This window comes from Helicoverpa zea, chromosome 8 (genome assembly GCF_022581195.2).
Source record: "Helicoverpa zea isolate HzStark_Cry1AcR chromosome 8, ilHelZeax1.1, whole genome shotgun sequence".
Classification (NCBI taxonomy): Eukaryota; Metazoa; Arthropoda; class Insecta; order Lepidoptera; family Noctuidae; genus Helicoverpa; species Helicoverpa zea.
Window position 1 is genome coordinate 11167457 of NC_061459.1, and position 23586 is coordinate 11191042.

A 23586-nucleotide genomic window follows, 5' to 3' on the forward strand; every position below is an offset into this window, starting at 1 on the left:
AAATTAAAGATAATGTAATCAATTTTTCTCTGTAGTGAAAATGAAACAGGTTTCCACGCAACTAGTGCAAGTGCGACAGAGATAAAGCAAAGTGACATTTGATAAATGGTCTTCATAAATTAGTCGGATTGCACCAAGGCCGTTTTGTTGTTTTTATGTTTTAATGCAACAGTATATCAACATTCAGCCAAGCAGAAAAAAAAATCATCATTATTTTATTAAATATTTTAATTGGTATACTCTGCTCGACAAGATTTTGACATATGACTTTACCGTTGATTCGGCGGGATATTTTGAATTGCGACATGGAAGTCAAAAATTTGTACTAACTTTCAACACATGAATTCTAAGTCCGTAATGCCTGATCAGAAGTATTTTAACTATAACTTTAGAGCTCACTTATTTGACAACAACGTGCAAAGGTCAAATGGGGTCAGTTAATTCAGAAAAAGATAATAATTACGGTGTTTTTAAGTCTATCGAAAAGTTAGGCATTTCAAATTTGGTGAAAACTTACCAATAAATAATCGCATCACTTTCTCAAACACAACACAAACGTCATATTTATAACATTTTCAATCTGTTGCAATACATTTCGTGCACTTATTTATGTTCAATAACTAAAAAATCAGCACATAAAATACACAATAAAAATGAACAATTTACAAGATCAAAGTCACAGACAAGAAGTAGAGTTTGGAATAGAGTATTTTTTTTTTTCAATCAGCGGTGTGCATTCGATACCTAAATCGGATATTTATTATAAATAATCGAATACCAATTTTATATATACCTATTTTTTAATAGCAACTTATTTCAATTTTATTTATTAATTTTAAATTATAGGTTCAATTTGTTTTTGTTGTTAAGAAAAAAGATATTTAAGTTTTATGAAAGTTTTTAGCATTAAATTTTTATATGTATTATTTATTTTGGTGTTGCGGCATTCGTAATAATTTTTAACTTTAATTGAATTTTTATTACCTATTACGGAATTTTAATTTATTCTTATAATATTATTTCTCAACAATTCTAAGATTTTTGTTTCGGTGGAAGGTAAGCCTGGTGTTCTGAAATATAATGCAATTTGTAACTATCAAAGTAATGTACTTATTTGATGATGAGAAACAATAATAATAATTGATTGATTTTAAGTGTCACCAAATATTTTTAACCGAATCCCAAAAAGGAGGTGGTTCTCAATTTGGATGTTTGTTTTTGGTCGAAAGGGTATATTCCCCATATTTGTTATTAGGTACAGGATCTGATGATGGAAACCTTGAGAAATCGAGGGCAACTCTCGACAATTGTAAGCATAGATAAGGTTTATAACTTGACACTCAGATGTATATCTGATAACACTATGAAACAGTAAAGGTTTGGAGCTGACCTGATGATGGAGACCAGGGAAGGTCGAGGGAACTCGACATCCGAACTTCTCTCGTCTCCATCTCCTTCACTGTTGCAGAGGTCTCGTAAATACGAATAATCTAAGCACAAACACGAGAAAGTTTAAATATTCAGTTGTCGAGTTCCCTCGACCTTCACTGGTCTCCATCATCAGGTCAGCTCAAAGCCTTCACTGTTGAATAGTGCTACCAGGCAAACACCTGAGTGATAAGATTTCAACCTATGTATTTCTGCAACTTTCGAAAGTCACCCTCGATTTCTCAAGGTTCCATCATCAGATCCTGACCTGATGATAATGGGACCACCTTGGAAGTATACGCTATCAAACAAAAAAAGAATCATCAAAATCGATAAATAAATGGCTGAGTAATCGCGTAACAAACATACAAAAAAAAAGGTCGAATTGAGAACCTCCGCTTTTTGGGAAGTCGGTTAAAAATAAGTCGGCGGCGGCCATCTTTCCATCTTGGACCAGCTTTCGATGAACGGCGAAATATTTGCCCTTTCAAACAATAAAATCGTCATAAAATTTTGCTATAACTACACCTAACTACGGCTCTCGTCAAATAGCTTTGCCGCTCAGTTAAAAAGTTGGAAGTAACGAATCGCCATTAAGTTTGGCAGGTCTACAGGAATCCTGCACATAAAACACCCGAAGAAATAAATAAGTCTTCATTTGCCGTCCTTAGAAACCCTAAAAACCGAAGATTTATTTATTCCGGCTACAACGTATTTTCTACCACTGATTTTCTAGCATTTTTTTCAAAATAAATTAAGTCATTTGACTTTTCCTAATTTATTTTCAGATTATGGTAACTATACAAAAGTGCAATTTAGTAATATTATAATATCAAATAATATAAAATTATTAAATCGATTCTTTATTTTAACGATTCGGATCATTCGATGCAAAACTTCTATCACCGTCGCCATCTTGTCTATGCGTCTTCAAATTTAAAAAAACAACTAATGTAAACAAACATGGCGAGTTCGATCAGAATTCCCGGTAATTACGATTGGATTTTAAAAAGGTATATTTCTAACGGGATGCTAAATATGAAAGGTTTGAATGCGTAAAAATAATTTAAATTTATTTAGTTATTTTATTTAGTACTCACAAATGTGGTTTGATTGGAAAGAAAATAAATATGAGCGTAAATAATTAGGAAAGTGTATGACTGATTCGCAGACCCCAATTGGGGTCTAAACCGAGCTTACGGTGACATTGATGTTCAGACCCCGATTGGGGTCCGCTACGGATTTGACGGTTAAATGGCATAGTTACAGTTGTTGCTATTTTGAATAACATTTCGTGAAAACTTTCAAGCACATTATAATTAATTTTGAACGCTTCGGAAAATTCTCGATCGCTACCTTGACAACTGTTTGTTTTTGATTGGCTGAAAATTTTCAGGAAAATCAAATTCCTCTGTCTGAGTAATAGCCCGGTCAAAATAGACATAAAAGTAGTGGTCAAATAACAAAAACTCCCACAGAGCTGATTTTTGGTGGAGAGCTAGATTTGATCATTACAAATAAAATACTAAAAGTCCCCATCGATCCCATGTGTGCGTCAAAAGTTATTCGAGGTCAAATGTCAAAATTTTAGGTTTTTTGATTTTTTTTCGAAAACGGTAAGTTTTATCAAAAAAAGACATCAGACCAAATCGTAGATCTTTAAATTTTCTACAAAAAAAGCATTAACAGTTTTCTCCTAAATCTTACCATTCCTGAGATATAGCGATTCAAAGAGTCACACTATACATGATATGCACATATAAGCCACGTACATACGAGGGCTACCTTTAAGTTGTATCGTTTGAAATAAGTACAGACAATCTAATAAGTTAATACCATTTATTGTTTTTCAAAGAATTCTCTGCGATATTTAATGTACTTTTGCACGCATTAAACCCAGTTCTTGAAACATTTATTCCATTCTAAAGTGGGGTAGTCAAATTGGCCGATTTGTATGAGTCAATAGCTTTTTCAGGTGTGCTGAAACGTTTACCACGAAGACTTTACTTAATTTTGTGGAATGTAAAACAATCGTTATGCCCACGGATCTATGTCACGGTATGTTACATGTTGGTCTGCGACAATTAACTGCCGCATAGCCTCGATATTATCTTGGGTCATATCGGGTTTTGAACTACCTTCAAGTGGCTTGTCTCTAAGGCTAGATTGCCCACTTTTAAATCCTAAATATCAGCGTACTGCAGTCCTAAGGCATGGTTCTGCATCACTAAACACAGAACATTTTTTTTTTAAGCGCTGAAGTCGCGACAATCCGCTTTTAAAGTTGTAGAAAATTATCGCACGCTTATTTTCCTTCGACATTTCCATTTTTATCCAGAAGACTGGGGTTGGAAATTGATACATAATATCTGGAACCTATTAAAACTTTACTCCCACCTGCTCCAGGAAAACTCCTGACATAATTTTTTGCAATTGCAAAAAATATTGTAGTATCAAATCATCCTCCGAGCCCTTTTCCCAACTATGTTGGAGTCGGCTTCTAGTTTAACCGGATGTAGCTGATGTAGTACCAGTCCTTTACAAGGAGCGACTGCCCCATCTGCCCCCTCAACCCAGTTACCCGGGCAACCCAATACCGCTTGGTTAGACTGGTGTCAGACTTACTGGCTTCTAACTACCCATTACGACTGCCAAGGATGTTCAATGACATCCAGAACCTACAGTTTAACGTGCCATCAGAAACAGTCGTTGGTGTCCAAAATATGCTTAGAAAGTACATACAAACTTAGAAAAGTTGCATTGGTACTTGTCTGACGTGGAATCGAACCCACTCATACTTGAGAGGTTGGTTCTTTACCCACTAGGCCACCACGAGTTTTTGTATGAATCTGATAAATCTAAAACAATCACAATAATAGTTAACCCAATAGTTAATATCAATAATGACATCATATTAGAACTTGACGGCAATTATTCCCTTAAACTATCCTAAAATTGTCATGACAGTTAGTGGAGTAGGCCTACAGGAGAAACTACGGTAAAAAAAACGCACCGAGTACACTACCTCACAGGTGGCGTGGACATGTGTGCATGTCATGTATGGAATATACTTTGATGCGCAATATCTCAGGAATGGTAAGATTTAGGAGAAAACTGTTAATGCCATTTTTGTAGAAAATTTAAAGATCTACGATTTTGGTCTGATGTCTTTTTTTGATAAAACTTACCGTTTTCGAAAAAAAATCAAAAAACCTAAAATTTTGACATTTGACCTCGAATAACTTTTGACGCACACATGGGATCGATGGGGACTTTTAGTATTTTATTTATAATAATCAAATCTAGCTCTCCACCAAAAATCAGCTCTGTGGGAATTTTTGTTATTTCAAATGTCTATTTTGACCGGGCTATAAGGAATTATTCGATTTCTGTGCATTCGTTTAAATTCTAACATACAAAGCAATAAGTGTATAAAATATATTTAAAGGTAAACCGTGAACCGAAGTATTTTATTGTAATTTTGACAATAATGGTATTTGGTCGCCCTTTATTGAGGATTTCCGTTATCCGGCTGCTGCACCGACCACTTCTGTGTCCGAACGCTACACAAATTCATACTCATAGTTTTTAATTAAATTAAGTCGAGTTCTCGTGGCAGAGTATGTATATACTGGCCAAAGTTTTTCGTTCTCGTGTATTGCCGACGCTTTTTTAGTTAGCCGACGTGTTCCGTCATCGATATCTTGTAATTTTTCAGATGGCTTTATTTAGCCGTAGAGTATACCTTTTTGGTGCCTTACTGGTGTTAGTAAGTGCAACGGGTGTGGTGCATGCCGACAGTGAAGATGCTGACGACGAAGCTACCGTGGAGGTTAGTCTTGGAGGTTACATGACCTGAATAAATTACAATGCTTGTTCACAAGTCATTACAGCAGATAAACTCGCTGATAGAAGTGGTTTAAGGACCCACTTTTACTATCTTAAGACATTGTAAAAATTGTCTAGAGTCAATTTCAAGTCATCATTATTGTAACAAAAGATTTTTTCAACATGAATTTTATGGTGCACCTTACCTATGAATGGAGGTTACCATTTACCCTACTGTATACTTGTAGTGTATTTGAAACAAAATGTGCATTAAATAATATGATACTGTAAGGCAAGTTCATCTGTAGATAATGATTCAAATCTGCACTTTCATTGTCTATCACATCGGAGTTAACTCATGAAGATAGATTATGAAGGCTTGGTCCAATGGCACTATGAAACTAGTTTTTGAATAGTCACCAAAGGGCTTTGATAAGATCCTATAAGTTAAGTTTTCATATTTGAACTAAGCTATCAACCAATGTTTAGTTAGGAATATACTAAACCGATCCAATCAAATATAAATTCCTAAAACCATACCATAAGTTAACACAATTATACTTTTACCATAGACTGTGGAAGAAGAGAACCAGTATGTTAGTCCTAAAATAAGTCCAGAAAAAGTGTACCTAGCTGAACACTTTGATGATGAGGCCTCCTTTAAGAAGAAATGGGTGAAGTCTGAAGCCAAGAAACAGGGTGTCGATGAGAACATCGCCAAGTATGATGGAAAATGGGAGGTAAGTGTAACTAAGGAAAAAAAAAATGTTATGTTGGTCAGAAGTTAATTAGGAAATACCTTATGAATAATGTAGGAGAGCTTATAATAAATATATAGGTATTCTTTTGCTATCTTGATGACAAACATTAGTATATAACCAGATTCCCATAAAGTGTGATTGATTAAGAAATAGTAAAAAAATAAATATGACTACAACTAGCACCATGAATCATAATTGTATGAGAGGTAAATTAAAAAGTAGAAGAAATTGAACTTTTCTCATGTTATCTTTACAATTTACTTTTATAGAAGATAAAATAATATAACATTAAATTATTAACTGATAGCAATCTCAAATAGGTTGTAGATATGGAACAGTTGTCAGAATATTTGCACTAGGTGTCATGGTTTGATAATCTCAGTCCTTCTTATCTTGATTGCCGTGTCATATAACATCTGGCTTATTTTATTGAATCAGGCTGATAACAATTCTAATCGTACTTTTTTTCTATGGATGACAGATTTTTCTAAATGTTTTAGTTTATTTTATACTGAATGTTTCTCATGGTTTTACCCGTATCACAAAGATACATTCCATCTGTGGATAAAATATAGCTTACTAGCTGTTTCCAGTGGTTTCTCCTGCATCTTGACAGAACTCTTATCCATACCTTTAGACAATATAGCCCATGTTACTCTGGTATAGTCTAGCTTCTGAACAGTGAAAGAATTTTTTATCAGCAGTTTAGTTTTGAAGCTTTTAGGGTAACAAATGCTCATTATAGCACTATTTCAGATTCAACAACCCAGCAGGAAGATCTTTAAAGAGGACCTTGGTCTAGTGTTGACCACTGAAGCCAAACATGCCGCCATATCTACCCTGCTTGACAAACCATTTGAGTTTAAAGATAAACCATTCATTGTTCAATATGAAGTCACTATGCAGGTAAGATTTTAAAGCTTTATTTTTATTTTTTTATTGTGCTTAGCCAACATGCTTTGACTACTATCTCACCTGATAGTAAGTGAGTGGGACTGACAATAGAAATGACTATTGGAAGATTAGAAGAAAGAGAATTTGTTTTTTTTGGTCATCTTGCAATGAGTCAATGGACATAAAAGCTGCTTTGACTGAGTCAGTCATACATATCCAATGTATTTTGGCTTCATTCAAGAATAAAAAGGTGATTGTTGTTTATTTTTGTCGCACTGCACTTATTTTGTCTGTATGAAAATAAAGTTTGATATTTTTCTCAATAAATATGTAGCAGAATTCGGCTTAAAACATAATTAGATACCAATTGGTGCCCAAGCTTTATTCTTTAACATAACAATAAGAATATTTAAACCCAGAATAAGTAACATTGAAAACCCATGTACATATTACTCATAGTTATGCAGTAAAACTTATTGTACTGACTCACTAATTGGCTTATAGGCTAAGCATTGAGCCTTTCATATTTCCACGTCAGTGTAGACTTTAACTGAAACTCAGACGTATGTTGCATCATACGAATGTATGTCTAATATGAATCTAAATATAAGCTAATTAACGTGAAGTAGTGACCTGATTTAATTATTGTATTGATTTGATTTAGGTGTTAGCTTTTTTAAACATAGGTTTATTTTTGAAGAGGCAGTTTTCACATAGCTATAGTTACGTGATTTTCGTCATCTATGTTGAATTTAGGCATGAGGTGCTTCCGCATTAATGAGTCACCACCCTGAATTCCATCCTAATTAAAAACTTAATTGCAATTAGTTGTTAACATTAATTAATAAAGGCAATGATAAATGTTGATACGTTAAATGATGATGCGCTTTGATACAAGAACGTGGGAATTTCTCTGTTTTGTACACCATGTTATTACAAACGTATCCTGGACGCTCTCCAAAATTGTTTTCGGAAATGCGTTATCACATTACGTTATAAATAACTTGAATCGCGTCAATATTTTTTGTTTGTTTACGTTGGAGGCTATAAATCACATCCTACTTGGGTTATTTACGCGTAAACACGAATTATATCTGTGGGAATTGACTTAGAAAATGAGGATTGTACTTATTAGTTATCCAAAATTCGAATGCGTTTGTAATATAGCATTTAGATAGTTATTGCCTATGGCTAGGTCGGGAGTAGGTAAGCTACTTTTATTCTGGTCGAAATCTAGTAATAAAATATTCTAAGAAGATTCCAGTTGTATGGTTAGTTGCCTCTTTTTATCTCAAAATAAAGCCGTCCTAAATTTATGCGTCTTAAACATATATTTGTGTCATTAAGTCATTATATACATACTAATCTGCTATTTCTAGACATTTACGGTAATATAACATTTGCTATGAATTACAGGAAGGTCAAAACTGCGGCGGTGCCTACATTAAGCTTCTCTCCCGTGGTACAAACACTAAGGCTGATCTTCGCAAATTTTACGACCAGACGCCCTACACCATCATGTTTGGCCCCGACAAGTGTGGCAATGATAACAAACTGCACTTCATCTTCAGACATAAGAACCCAAAGAACGGAACCATTGAGGAGAAACATAGCAAGAAACCTTCGTGAGTATATTCATCTATAATATCTATATCTATAATAATGTTGTAAAGCTGAGTTTATTTCTTTGAACATGCTCATGTCAGGAACTACTGATCTAATGTTAGATAGCCATTTTATTGTGGCAAGGCTAATAATTAGTTATAATTTGTACGACATGTAATATTTCATGCTGTTGGTATATTGCTATAAATAATACATCATATTTTTGCATAAAAATATCACAGCTTATTATAGAAGTGCATTTACAAATAAGTTTATTCACACATATTTTTTGATTTAAAAACATTCATCATCGTCTCTTGTATTCTTCCCAAAAAGGAGAATGTCAATTCCTTTCTTTTATACCTTTTCAAGTAGAACAAACATTCCCACCTAAACATCATATCATTAATTTAAGAGCCCAGCTCTTGTCGGTGCAGCTCCTTCCATATACACCTATCTAGCGCCGACTCCTGAACCTCCTTGTACGTCACAACCTTCACCTTTAATTTGCTTGCAAAATATAGAGAATAGGAGAGGAAAAATGATGGGTTACCTTATACGTCACGACGATTCTATCAAAAACATCGTGGATGGGAAGGTCGAAGGAAATATTAATTACTAGCTTCTGCCCGCGGTTTCACCCGCGCCCCGGATGGTGACGAAAACTATCCTATGTCCTTCTCTTGGCTCTAAACTACCTCCCTGCCAATTTTCAGCTAAATCGGTTCAGCCGTTCTTGAGTTATAATTATAAGTGGAGTAACTAACACGACTTTCTTTTATATATATAGAATACTAATTATTTTATATTTTTTCCAAATTCCAGTACCCGTCTAGACGACATCTACAAAGACAAAGAACCTCATCTATACACACTGATTGTCCGTCCGGATAACACGTTCAGCATACAGATAGACAATAAGGAGGTGAACTCTGGCTCTCTACTGGATGACTTCACTCCCCCTGTAAACCCACCAGAAGAGATTGATGACCCCAATGATAAGAAGCCTGAGGATTGGGATGAGAGGGAAAAGGTTGGTACAAAGTCTTGTGTTTTTGGTTTTCTGGAGTTTGAATGACCAGCTGTGAGATTGTTGGGTAAACAAGCATTTTGTCAGGCAAGCAAGGATTTGGCAGTCAAGCAGCGATTCTGTCTGGCAAACAGGTACATTTTTTCAAACAAGGATTTTCGGTTTGATTGCATTCAAGACATGCTAGATTTCTTGTATTTGATGTTATTGTGTCTACAATAGTATATGACACTTTGGTGTATTATAGAGATATTGTTTATTGCCAACATAGGTAAAAAGAAGTTGATTTAGTTTATCTTTTGTATCATAAAACAAAGCGAACATCACAGTGTATTACATTCGAGTGCATATCTCTATTTGTGTACATTTTCAAGTGTAAACTGCTTGCGTTGAAAGTTTGAAACACACTTGGCACTGTGCCAGTAATGAGGTGATTGTTCTCACTAAATCCTGGAAATGTACGTCATTTTATTTTGTAGACGCATATTATTGTATTTAATTTAATTAACACATTTACTTTATTTGTACAAAAGTAAAAGTACTTATTTGTTTGTTATTCGTCATATGGACTTGGGCTAAAAAATCTGCTCAATTATTTACCTTTTGTAGTAACGAAATGCTCAAGCCACGCATTTTGCTTTGTTTGTCGAGTTTGTAAACTTTTCCGTGCGACTGGCATATTATATCAATGAGGACAGATTTAGGGGCATAAGCATTGTACACGAAAATGTTTTTTGTGGGATACATAATTTAAGACATTATTTATGATTACATATTATCTCCCGAGCCCTTTCCCAACTATGTTGGGCTCGGCTTCCAGTCTAACCAGATTCAGCTGAGTACCAGTGTTTTACAAGAAGCGACTGCCTATCTGACCTCAACCCAGTTTTTCCGGGCAACCCGATACCCTTTGGTTAGACTGGTGTCAGACTTACTAGCTTCTGACTACCCGTAACGACTGCCAAGGATGTTCAATGACAGCAGTATTTATAATTACACATACATAATCTAAATGGTTTTGTTGTTGGCATAGATTGTGGACCCATCAGCAACTAAGCCGGAGGACTGGGACGAGGATGCGCCCGCGCAGATCATCGACCCAAACGCTGTCAAACCTGACGGCTGGCTCGACGATGAACCTGAAATGATTCCTGGTAAGATATTACTTATTATTCATTTTATTTATTGTTTATGAGTATTTTGCAGAATAATTTAGCAATAATTCATTGTAAATTTTTATCTAATTATACTATGCAAGTATCTTACATTAGCTGTTCCCCGTGTTTTTGCCCATGTCTCGAGGGAATTCCTGCCCGTACCTGGGAAGTATAGCTGTGTAACTCAGGGCTACAACATTGAAATATTTTTTTTTTCAGTAGTTTCGGCTTTCTACGTTAAATATTCTTCACTACGCTCCTGCCTCTACCAAACCAATATTTGGGGTTGGCAGCATAAAATATAACTACTAAGTTTAAAATATTTTATAAAAAATCTCTTTTTAGATCCTGAAGCCAAGAAACCTGAAGACTGGGACGAGGAAATGGACGGAGAATGGGAAGCGCCTCTTATTGACAACCCCAAGTGTGCTGCAGCGGCCGGCTGCGGTGAATGGAAACCACCCACCATACCCAATCCTAACTATAAGGTAATATCTTATTTAAAGGCTGTTAAGTTATATACAATGTGAAACGTTAAATGCGTAATAACTCAGGCACCCCAAACGACTTTTATTTCAACTGAGCAAATTCTGAGAGAATTATTCATAAAAATATCAAAGCTTTTATGAGCTGCTCAGATCATAAAAACCATTTATTTTTTCTTATTCTTTCTTTGACAATTTCGATAATTTCTTGCGTCTGTGAAGACGCGGCGTCATGATGTGTTTCACCGAGTTTGCGCTACGTTATGGCTTAACCTATTAATAAATAGCCATTTTTAAGTGTAACATATATATATTAAAAAGTGGTTAACTTGATTTCGAACAAAGTAATTTCATGTTTTGCGCATACACGTTGTATATCTTCCCAATTAATATCCCTATGAATCCTTAAGTACCAAATACACAATATACGTGTGTTACAGGGCATCTGGCGGGCGCCGCTGGTCACGAACCCCAACTACCGCGGCAAGTGGACGCCGCGCCGCATCCCCAACCCGCACTACTTCAAGGACGATCACCCATTCCGGATGACGCCTATTGTAAGTATTATGATTTTATTTGACCATAGAATATTATAAAGTGTGTAAATGTAGAACACTGTTTGTAATGTAGGTACCTAACCTATGTGTGCAAATAAAAAACTGACAAATATTTAGATCAAATAAATAAACTGTTTCTGGTTTTGTGCTGTGACAAAATGTTAGTAACTGTTGAAGAAGAGATGAACAGAGAATGAAAATTAACATATTGAATCATCTCAACATCCTAACGCTGGATTATTTTCACAGATTCAGTAGTTTAATACCATGGAAAAAACATTAAACATATTTTGTGCCTCTGTTTTGTGCAAATACATGATTTATAAATCCTCTTTCAAAGAAAAACTTAGTTGTGGCTATAGAAAAATATAAAGTCATCTAATAACTGCTATTTTCATGTACCCAGCACGCGGTAGGCTTCGAGCTGTGGTCGATGTCGCCGATGCTGCTGTTCGACAACCTCATCATCACGGACGACGTCGCCGTCGCCGACCAGTGGGCACGGGACACATTCGTGCTCAAGAAGGCTAAGATCTCTAGGGATTCTGTAAGTATATTGTAGTTATTAGATATAGATAAATTATTTTAGGAATAATAATAATATTTATATAGTGGTATACAGGGATAATCGTCGGTTTTGTGTTACCATTTCATTAAAGTTGTCTCAAAAGGGCTTCAGCCCCACGTTCGCCTTCCAAAAATCTGGGACTTATGGGTCATGTGGTCTGATCGAGACATACAAAAGAATGAGTACTGAGTTTGTCTTATTCATTTTCAAATCTCCACCAGATTTAAAAGGTGTTGACGAGGGAAACAATGCGCAAGGGCATTATCTACCTTTTTTGAAGCGATTCGTCATTTTTTTTAACCTTCCTATGTTGGGTTATTCAAATTTAACTTCTTGTAACCTTAGCTTAGGAATTTTAAGTAATGTATATTTAATATTATGAATTTTAATTAATGTAGCTCAAAATTAATTTTAATAAACCTTCACTTACAAGTATACAAAGGCGGACATCTTCAAAATTACCAATAAGTCAAATGTTTTTATTTCAAAAAGGCCTTTGCAGGCTCTTAGGACGTCACACTTGTTGCAATAAATACCCTTTATATTGTAAAATCATCGGCATATAACATGTCGCGTGTTAGCAAACCCTATGGGGCCGCATGTTACGCGCGATGAACTACGCGCCGGGCTACTGGGCGCTGTACGCGCTGTACGTCGCCGTGCCCGTCGTCGCCTACGTCGCCTGCCTCATACGTCGCGCTAACGAGGTGCTACTGACAAATAAAAATAGCTAGCCATATCGCAAAGTTGCTTTTGAATTATTAGGCTAGACGATGTGTAAATTAGTCGAATCTATTGAACTAGACGAACTATAAATTGAGAATTTAATTTGCCCACCTATTAAGCTAGCCAAATTGTTAATTACACTGATTTGCCCTCCTGTTAAGCTAGATAAAACTGTAAAAAAAAATAGGTGAATCGTGTGTCTGGTTTTTCTAATAGTTTTATGTCTAGCCAGATAATTATACTACTGATTCCATGCTCTCTGCACAGGTGTGGTCCTAGGCACCGAGAAATAAATTAAAATATTCTGAATTCGTATGTGGCACATGTTTTCTTTTCAGCATACCGACTTATCAAAACTATTTCAATGATTTTATACTGTATATTATTTGCGTAGTTGCTATGTAGTTGGCTAGTGTGTACCAAAGCTAAATATCCCCAGGACTCTGTAGTGGACCGCGCTCTGAAGTACGCGGGCGACAACCCGTGGGTGTACGCAGTGGTTATCATCGGCTCCTTCCTATTGGTCGGACTTATTGCGTACGCGTGCTTTGGATCTAAATCGGTAAGTTTTTGTACTGAGTTTTATTTGGGTATGGTTGGTGTTGCCATGTGTGTAGGGTATTTACCATATTGGTAGAAAATTTTGTATATGTTAATGGTATAATTTTTATATGCACAATGGTTTTTCCTAATAAGTCAACAAAGAAACAAATATTTTTTAGGTCAATTAAATATTGTGCTTGCTGTATTAATTAGTTCGAAATAAAAAGCTTTTATGGAATATTTTATCATTAGATCTGAAAAATGACTCTAAAGAAAAAAGTCGCCAACCCACTCTGAGTGCACGTGGTGCCGCTCACTCCTTCTGCGTGTGCAAAGAGGCCTGAATCCAGCAGTAGATCCATAAAATGGCTGATTCAGAAATTATTTATTTTACCATCAAAAACTCTTGAAGCTTACAATATTTCACAACTCTTCAAATGACCCTTAGTAAATAAAGTGTAACAAATCACCACAGGACGTGGAAGCTGACATAAAGAAGACAGACGCAGTGGCTGAAGACGACCCTCACCAGTCTGATGCTGAGGAGGAGTCTCGCGAGGAGTTAGAGCGTCCCAGCAAGGCGGACCTCGAGGGACCCACCGCTGACGTGGAACCAGAAAACCTCGTTACCTCTACTGAAGACGTGAGTATACTAGCAGCCTTTCACAAACTGTATTTTCAAAGTCAAAAACGTTCATTGAAACTAGTTTTTAGCACTTTTTCATGTTAAAAGGACTCTCACGCTCAGGGTCTTACACCACTTTCTGGTGTTATGGCTGGGAAAAAGAATCTGTGAAGAACAAACTTCCCAGCAAAATTGTTGACATGAAGAAGACGTATTCAGTGGAAGACGTATTTCTGACTAGCTATTTTGATTGGCAAACATGTCCACCCACTAATTTATCGTACCTTCCGAAATACCAAAGAACTCGTCATGTCAAGAAGGCCACTCGTCCACCATAGCCGCAATCTCTTGGCATATGATGTAATGTTATAAATTAAAATTGATTAAAAATATTCGTTTTCTCTTACAGACTACTCCACTAGTGGACACAGACGGCGCCGGCGACGGTCAGAGGAAACGCAAGCCTCGTAAGGAGTAATACGTGAGCGTTGTATAGTTCAAATGTAACGTGTGTGTGTGTGTGTGTGTGTGTGTGTGTGTGTGTGTGTGTGTGGCTGTAGCGATGTGTGCGGGGACGTGACGTCATCACGCGTCTGCGGCGGTAGGTTACTTGTGTGTTGAGCTCGGAATTCAAATTTGGAATTATTTTATATTTTTATTAAGAAGTATTACACGAAAAGGTTGTTATGCTATTGCGGAACTCATTAGTAAAGGACCAAAGAGTGTGTGAAGGAAGACCAAAGTTAGTTTGATAAAATAACATGCTGCTATAATTCTAAACACATATTTTTTTCTTAACATCTGTAATTTATGGAGTACATTTATTTGTTTCTGTATGTATGTTAATATATTTAACTTAAAGTACCTATTTAGCCTGTGAAAAAGTCATAATAGAAAATTATACGGTGTTTTGAGCTGACTCAACATACAAGTGTGTATCTGCCTCCTCTGGACTCTTTCTTTTATGTAGTTAAGCTATATTATTAGACTAATATATTATAGAAAATTATATTCTCGTCTGTCTTTCTTGCCCGTAAAACTTATTATTTCGCGGTTTCCTTCTATTTAAGGACTTAATAATAACTTCTTGGTATTTATAGAAATATGGTATATCATAATAATATTCTACTATTTTTACATACAATAGGAATGTCGAAGGTATTATATTTAATAGTGTTTAGTAGATAGAGTAGAGCAATAATTTATTCGAGCAAATAAGGTATATTGTGGGACGAATTTACATCAAGTATGTCATATTTTCTCCATGTTGTTTAGTATTACGAACATAATATTCTGATTGAACTTACTGGCTTAATGTGCGCGTTGTAATGTATAGGATATTTTAAAACAAGCTGTTATTATTTCGTCTTCACAGTACAAAATAAATTCATGTGTATTTTTCCTATTGTGTACTGCCAAAGAACTTCAGCGTCTCTTTATTTTAACATGTGACCAATAATGTAGTGAACAAATGTTGAAAGAACTTACGTTGCATTTTTATATTATACACTGTATGATATTGATAAAGTATTTATTTCATATCGGTACAGTCGTCTACGGAAGCGGTTTGTCACTTAACTTCCACCTTTGTCACAATTTCACTTTTCACATGTTCTGTTTTCGACTGTACTCTGAAAACATGTCCGCATTGCGTGTTCATTCATTTTTGTTATGAATTTCGCATAGACATAATATAGTAAACAGGACTGCGCACTTTTACCCAAAAAACGAGCCGAGTGAAACAGTTAGTACGGAGGCCGTCTGTCCCTTTCTAATAGGGTGACTATGAGATTAAGCTATGTGAGACAAATCCGAATTTGCTAAGATTATTAAACACAGATTGGTATTGAAATTTAAACTTACGCAGTTTGTGACCTTAAAATACTAATGTAGGCTTTTAATAATTAGCGGGAATTAGCAGTATAAAAGCAGGAAGATTCGAAGTGAAGACTGTTTTATTTTGTATTTTTGCTTCACACATAGACTCCTGAGCCGTTTATGCCGCCTTTCTTCATTTTTTATATAGAAGCTATAACAATAGTACAACAGTTTTAAAATCCATCACCCTTATTTTGACTCATTACAAGAATTCATGGGCACCCTAGTTGTTTGATTTACGAAAATGTTATTATTAGCTAACCTGTGGAACGATATATTGCATTCACCATAGGATTCACTTTTACAAGTATAAACGCAACACTTTTTCACCATTTTAATAGTTTAAATTGATTTAATACAAAAAATATAAACAACATTTTAAATGCTGATTACGCGCCAAGAATGTTCAGGGTTACCGCTAGAAAATAAAAAAAAGCAAAATAAAATTGTATGTTGTTTATGTTTTAAGAATAAATACGAATAAATTAATGCGATTGCTATTAATTTGTAGACTTACAATTGTTAAAATAAGATAAAAATATAAGTCATTCAATTGTTTTTTTGGGAAGATAAAACTGTTGATCACAACATTTTTTTATGCTGGCAAGGTGTTAGAAAGGGACAAACGGCCTCCGTTCTAACTATCCCTCTCGGCTCGGATTTGCCTCTGTGTATTATGCAACCAATTTAGTACCTTATTGCGTTGAAATAGAGTTCATTTTCGTAAATATATATTTTGAGCGTGCGCAATCTTGTTTAGTATATTACATCTATGGAATTTCGTTCATAAATGTTATACATGATACTTTTATGTGGAATATAATATAATAAAATATGTGGAATAAGTAGTTTAATTTTTGTATTTTTTTCGTTGGCACGTTGTGGGTCCCGTATGAGAGGTTTATCTGTATATAATTTGTCGGCTTATTATATTATTAGTGAATTCTGAAGATTTTTGTGCGACAATTTCTTTTACATTTTACTTATGACTATGTACATTTAGATAGAAACACATTGCTTATTATCGAGTATTAACTTCGTCGTATTGTGTAATATACTTGAATTTTCACTCGTATATATTTGTCTTAGGATCGTGCTCATGCTGTGCTCGATTTATGAGTTAACAATAAAGTACAACACTTATTATATTTTTTGTAATTCTTATTTACCCGTAGCAGGATAACACTGCTAAATAGGTTCCTTCTAATAATAACATTAAATCGGCGATACAGTCAAATTCTCCATTTATGACGAGGTTTCTTATTTTGATATACCAAGACCTCGTAAATTTCGATACTTGAACAAAATATTATTGAACAATATTTTTTATTGCTTCACATATTATACACTAATTTAAAAGAAATGAGCACGATCCGAAAGTGCTTTGGACTCACAGCCATCCTAAATGTTTCAAGTAACTTTCGTTTAGCAGGTTTACCTAAATTTATATCAATAAGGCCCTTAACTCGTATTAAATAAAAAGATTCATAATTATTGTGGTCATACATAGTTAAAATATTAAAGGGCAATGTCTTAGCGTAATTTATTTACAAGGTCGATTGTCAAAACTATCACCAGTGTCGCGTGTTTACAAATTAAAAAAAAGTAGTTAAATAAAAATATGCAGGTATTTTTTAATATTTATTTTTCACATTCCAATCTTTATTTTTATGGCAGTAAGATGCATTTTTGAAAGGTTTTTTTGTATGAGTTTCTAAGCTGTGAGTCCAAATGTTTTTCAAACACGACGGTTATTTAGGGCAGCTGTATAATTATAAATAACGCTTTAGTCTCGATGCTTTTATTTTCCTAAGTACGACTCTGTGTGATACGTGAAGTTAATGGACTGTAATTTATATGGATAATAAACTGAATTATTTGTACGGGCTTTGTTTTATTTACTACCATAGTATCTGATAGTGTAGTGTACGTACCTACATGTACGTGTATTTGTCATTTTAACATTTATTGATTTACCTTTATGAGGCAACAATAATCGATACATATACTTTTGTAACTCGTTATAAATTAAGATATTTTATCCGGGTACTGCGAGAAGTTCCCAACGCAGAAAGCCTTCAAAGCTAGAAAGTCTTTACTTACGAAGCCAGAAAGAGTGCATGCTGCGGCTGTGAAGCCAAACAACAAGGGGATGACACCTCGGGCTGGCCCCAAGTTCAGAAGAGAGGTCAGGCGCAGGACCTACATCTACGTGCTCTCCAATGCACGGGTGTATCAATCACAAACATCCAGACTCCAGGCTGCTTTATGAAGAGCGATTTCAGCTCGACCCGGGACCCCGTGCACTCGCTCTATGTGACTACTAGACCAGGGCTTTAACTACTGTAAAGAAATAATGACCATACAAATAGGATAAAAAATATTTTGTTACAAATATAAAAAAATATTTTATGCCATGATATGAAACGTTATTCAAATGCTATTCAAACGAAAAAGTACATAGAAAAGTCTAATAAGGTTAAATACCACGTGTGGTATGGACAACCTAAAACCTAAGGAGTGCCTTCTTCATTTTTCCCAAGTATTTCATAAAACCGCAAGCATTTAATTGGGAAGGTATCCCCCACAAAAATGACCATAGGTACCTAAGACTAAAGTTTAATGAGATTGAAAATCTTTTCCTCATGATAAGTTCAGGTAGATTCCGTATATTTAAGGACCTTAGTTATCGAAGTTCGGCATTTGTAACCGGGAGAGCGAGGCAGCATGTTGTTATTTGTAAGCGTCTGTTTAGTGTTGTGCTGGGCTGCGGCCGAAGCGAGGCCGAATATTATCATCATCCTAGCTGATGACTTGGTAAGTACATATACATACAATAATTTGCTAGATCTGCTTTGTCCCTCTCTGTCAAACATCATATCAATTTATCAGACAGCGACAAAAGCCTTGTTGTCATACAATAAGTTTCACGAAAGACGGTAGTTATGGCAATCTTACGTTGACTGTAACTTGCACTATTTAACTGTAAGGATAATCAAACCACTTTCATTTGTCACATCGCCAATTTGACCAATAGGCGGCGAGTACACGTCTGATTATTTTTGGTTTGGTTATCGTTATAGTTAAATGGTTCAGCTTACCCTTGTTTGTAAATCATTAGGTAGGTACGTTCTAAATACATTTTTTTCTCACAATCCGGTCCCCATACAAAAGAATCTACTAATATTTTACGGATTTGTTATTTTTTTTTGTCTTTCCTTATGCTTTAAATCTGTTTTATCTCTGATTCATCTACTAAGATGTTTTGGAGTTGAAAATTACAGCTAGATCTATTTTTCGTAATTTCGGGGAATATACATTTTTAAGTTAATACATATTTCTAGACCTAGGCAATAGGTATACTGATGCTACTGAATACCTTCAAATTAGTAATCTCGCCCGCTATTAACTGGGGCTTATCCAGACGATAAAGCTTAGCTTATTAAGATGGATACCAAAACCCTGCACTAAACTTTTATCCTTGTTATATCTTCAAGGAAAAATGTCTGTTAAATGTTGTTTTTATTCTTGTTTGCACTTTGTGGCTAATCCGATACGTAAATACCTACACATAGTTTGATAAGACGTTAAGTATGCTTCCCCGTTAGTCAGAGTAGTCTAGGTAATTTAGCGGTAGATACGAGAGGTCAGAGGAGCAAATAGGTAAGTCGAAAAATATTTAGAGGGAACTATTTGCTAATTCCTATATAATTTATGTCCTATTCAAGGGTTGGAACGATGTAGGTTTCCACGGCATGAACCAGATCCCGACGCCGAACATAGATGCCCTGGCGTATTCTGGCATTATTCTACAGAACTATTATGTTAACTCAATGTGCACCCCATCAAGGGCTGCACTAATGACCGGGAAATACCCCATACATACTGGTAAGTATAGGTAAAATGTACGTTTACTACAGCCTGGCCAACCTGTTAGTGACACTATGAGTGTCCATGGTCAGTCTTGTCAGCTGGCAATGTCCCGCGCGTTCCTGTAATCACCCCCGTTGCCTACGTCCTGCTCCCCGCGTGGACCTGCTCAGTGTCACTAACGAGCTGACCAGGCTATAGTACAACAGCACTGCGTCAAAGGAAACCATTAGACGGTATTTTAATGAGCTTTAAATTTTTTGTAATACAAAATCATGGTAAGTTGTCTTCAGTCTGATGAAACACGTACCTATAGGTATCTTGTCGCCGATATTTTGTTCAATAAAAATAAAGTTTATATCTTAATGTATTAGGTATGCAGCACAGTGCAATACGCGCAAGCGAACCCTGGGGTCTACCTCTGTCAGAAAAGCTGCTTCCGCAGTTCCTGAAAGAATTAGGGTACAAAACTCATCTAGTCGGAAAATGGCATTTGGGGCATTACAAGAAGGCATATCTTCCTATGAACCGAGGGTGAGTGATTTTGTTGATATTAACGCTGAAGACTAACGTCCAAGTTACACCTTAGTGACAGATTGTCAAAGAAATCCTTCACTAAGGAATGGCTTAAGTAACCATTGAATGTCTCCGAGTGTGTCCATAAGACTTGAACTCTCTAATTTAATCTCCTATGTACTCCCCTTATATACTAATCTTATGTACTCCACTAATGTACTCCCCTTATGTACTCTCTTATATACTCCACTTATATACTCCCTTTATGTACTCCCCTCATGTAATACTCCTATGTACTCCACTTATGAACTCTCTTATGTACTCCCCCTATGTACTCCTCTTATGTTCTCCTCTTATGTACTCTCTGATGAACTCTCTTGTATACTCCACTTATATTCTCCCTTACGAACTCTCTTATGTTCTCCCCTTAAGTACTCTCTTATGAACTCTTTTATATAGAGTTCTTTTATATATTTTATCTTTTATATAGAGCTTAGTAATTCTTTCTCTTCTATATTATTTTAGATTCGACACACATCTCGGCACTTATGGACCAAAGATTGATTTGTATGACCACACTAACATGGATTTGGGAACATGGGGTTTCGACTTCTGGAGAGGTGAACCAATTATTTACTTGGCTTTGACCGTTATACATAGTTAATCAAACTATTAGAACAGATAAAGCAGATTTAATGCTTGACCCGTCTATATAAAAATAACATCAAATTATTTTATTTTTTTGAATGGAAACCTAATTAAAAAAAAACTGTTCTTTCGGTCAGGCTTCGAACATGCAGATGATTTGTTTGGACAGTACGCTACAGACATTTATACCGAAGAAGCGATTAAGGTGAGATTTATATTTTTATTTTTTCTAATTACTTAGTTCGTATGTTTTCATCTCAAAATGCTTTGTTTCATTGATCAAACTTTTCAGGTAGTAAAGGCTCACAACAAGAGTGAACCATTATTCTTGATGGTATCTCATTCTGCGATGCACAGCGGGAATCCGTCAGAATATCTCAGAGCGCCAGATGAGGTCATTGATAGATTCCAATACATTAATGACACGCAGAGGCGGAAATATGCAGGTACGTAGTTTTATTGTTTGGAGCTGTTTAATGCTAATTCGGAGTCTAAATTAGATGCCAAAACGCATTCCCGAAGTAAACCGCAAATAATAGGCACTTTTTATAATAATATACACCGACCAGCTTCCACGAAAGACGTCATGAGGCTAAATATACCTAATAACACGCTGATTTTTTATGGCATTACAGATACACCATGCCTTTAACCTTCAGGCTTAATCCTTAGTATCCGTATTTTAGATTAATATTTAAAATATGAAAAAAATCCTAAGAAATTCTGATCATCGTCAGGTATGCTTGCAAAATTGGACGAGTCGGTTGGTATGGTAGTAAAGTCGTTACAGGAGTACGGCTTACTCGAGAACTCCATCATTCTGTTCAGTACCGACAACGGCGGAGCTGCACGCTGCGATCACAATGTTGCATCAAACCATCCTTTGAAAGGGGTAAATTTGGGCAGCGCCCTATCCATATTTACACAATTTTATTCACTATCCCTGCATGCGTAGTGAAAACCTCTCACGATATCTTATTGATGGGTAAGTTTCGAACACCAGAATTGAAATCATTTCGCATTAAGTATTTGATAAGTGAGATGATATTTTCGACCATTGTTATGAAGAAAATTTTTAAAAATTGTGCTTTCGTAAAGTAATAGAATTTCGGTTCAGGTAAAAAATACACTTTGGGAGGGCGGGGTCAGAGGTGCTGCTTTATTATGGAGCCCTGTAATTAAGTACCCGTCGCGAGTCGCGAACCAAACTTTCCACTTAGTGGATTGGCTTCCTACCTTATACAGCGCTGCTGGAGGAAATATCAGGTACTTAAACAGTCTTTTGACCCATAATATACCTACATCCTTTAATTGGAGATTGAAAATCGTCTACATTGTGTTCATTTTCAGTGTATTTGAAAATATCGACGGCTTCAACTCGTGGGAGGCCCTAATAAATGATCTGCCGTCTCAGAGGACCAAAATTGTTCACAACATAGATGACGTTTATGGATCAGCTGCCATCACTGTCGACAATTGGAAACTTCTTAAAGGTAGGTACCTAACCTTAAATGCTCTAGCATTCATGAATATTCAAATAGGTAGCTTTGTAAAAGCATATATGTCTTGAGAAAATTTAGTTCAATATTGAACTGAATTCATTGCAGGAACTAATTTCCAAGGGCGTCGGGACGACTGGTTTGGGCCTACCGCACGAGATGGCGCATATAACATCGATACAATTTACAATAGCAGCTCCGCCGAGGCTATCGGCAAGATTGCTAAAATGCCTACCAAAGACAACATAACAAGGCTCAAGTAATACTCACAAAAGCTTAGAAGTAACTCGGCAATTACCTATTTAGATATATAGCAAATAAAGTATTGCTACGTCATACTATCATTGTTTCAGAGAAGAGTCGACAATAAAGTGCAATGACAGCATTCCAATAACACCGTGCGATCTTCTAAAAGCACCATGTCTGTATGACATAATGGTGGACCCTTGCGAGAAACAGAACTTAGCTTCAGGGTAAGTCATGATAAAATAACCAAAAATTGCCACCCATTAAAACGCGTAAGGCCTTACTCACTAGATTAAGAGCCCTTTGTGAAGTTGACGCATCAAGCTACAAGTTATATAATAGAGCGCAGTAATTTCAATATGCCTATGCACTTCCTGTAGGCAGAATGAAAATCCTCTTAACTCTGTCTGTCTTGCGAATTTTACAAAAATCCACTTAATTTACTTCATTTACTAATCTTATTTACTTCATCCACTTAATTTACTAATTTTATTTTCCCAGAAAACCAGAAGTTCTCCAGGCTCTGCTTTTGGAACTTGACAAGGTGAATAAGACAGCAGTACCACCGTTGAAAATAAAGCCGGTCCCTGAAGCCGACCCTAAGCATTGGGGACGACTGGTAACCACATTTGGAGAAGCAAACACATCATTATCTATAGTTAAATTGAAATGAAAAAATTATTACAAAAACTTACTTGTTTTTATTATAGGTACCTTCCTAA

The 23586-nt window shown here is 35.7% G+C and overlaps 2 protein-coding genes across 4 annotated transcripts; both read left to right on the forward strand.

Annotated features, from left to right (window-relative positions):
• The first annotated feature begins 2710 nt into the window (after positions 1 to 2710).
• On the forward strand, positions 2711 to 17968 carry LOC124632304 (calnexin). Of its 3 annotated transcripts, XR_006984608.1 has the most exons (15): positions 2711 to 2848; positions 4800 to 4876; positions 5147 to 5260; positions 5829 to 5996; positions 6774 to 6923; positions 8328 to 8536; positions 9342 to 9549; positions 10580 to 10700; positions 11049 to 11191; positions 11629 to 11745; positions 12152 to 12292; positions 13479 to 13601; positions 14058 to 14225; positions 14617 to 15880; positions 16861 to 17968. XR_006984608.1 is itself a non-coding variant. In XM_047167087.1 (13 exons), exons 2-13 carry the CDS (start codon positions 5147 to 5149, stop codon positions 14683 to 14685), a joined length of 1731 nt encoding a protein of 576 aa, XP_047023043.1. In that variant the 5' UTR covers positions 2711 to 2847; the 3' UTR covers positions 14686 to 15218. The 3 variants fall into 3 exon arrangements, 2 of the variants coding, with proteins under 2 accessions (XP_047023043.1, XP_047023042.1); XM_047167087.1 differs by lacking the exons at positions 4800 to 4876; positions 16861 to 17968 and having other exon boundaries at positions 2711 to 2847; positions 14617 to 15218; XM_047167086.1 differs by lacking the exons at positions 2711 to 2848; positions 4800 to 4876; positions 16861 to 17968 and adding an exon at positions 4922 to 5048 and having other exon boundaries at positions 14617 to 15218.
• Positions 17969 to 18217: 249 nt separating this feature from the next.
• LOC124632723 (arylsulfatase I-like) lies at positions 18218 to 23554 on the forward strand. The gene is made up of 12 exons (XM_047167676.1): positions 18218 to 18902; positions 19814 to 19973; positions 20330 to 20489; positions 20997 to 21091; positions 21257 to 21324; positions 21412 to 21565; positions 21857 to 22011; positions 22237 to 22385; positions 22470 to 22612; positions 22727 to 22877; positions 22972 to 23091; positions 23366 to 23554. Exons 1-12 carry the CDS (start codon positions 18813 to 18815, stop codon positions 23535 to 23537), a joined length of 1617 nt encoding a protein of 538 aa, XP_047023632.1. The 5' UTR covers positions 18218 to 18812; the 3' UTR covers positions 23538 to 23554.
• Positions 23555 to 23586: the final 32 nt, after the last annotated feature.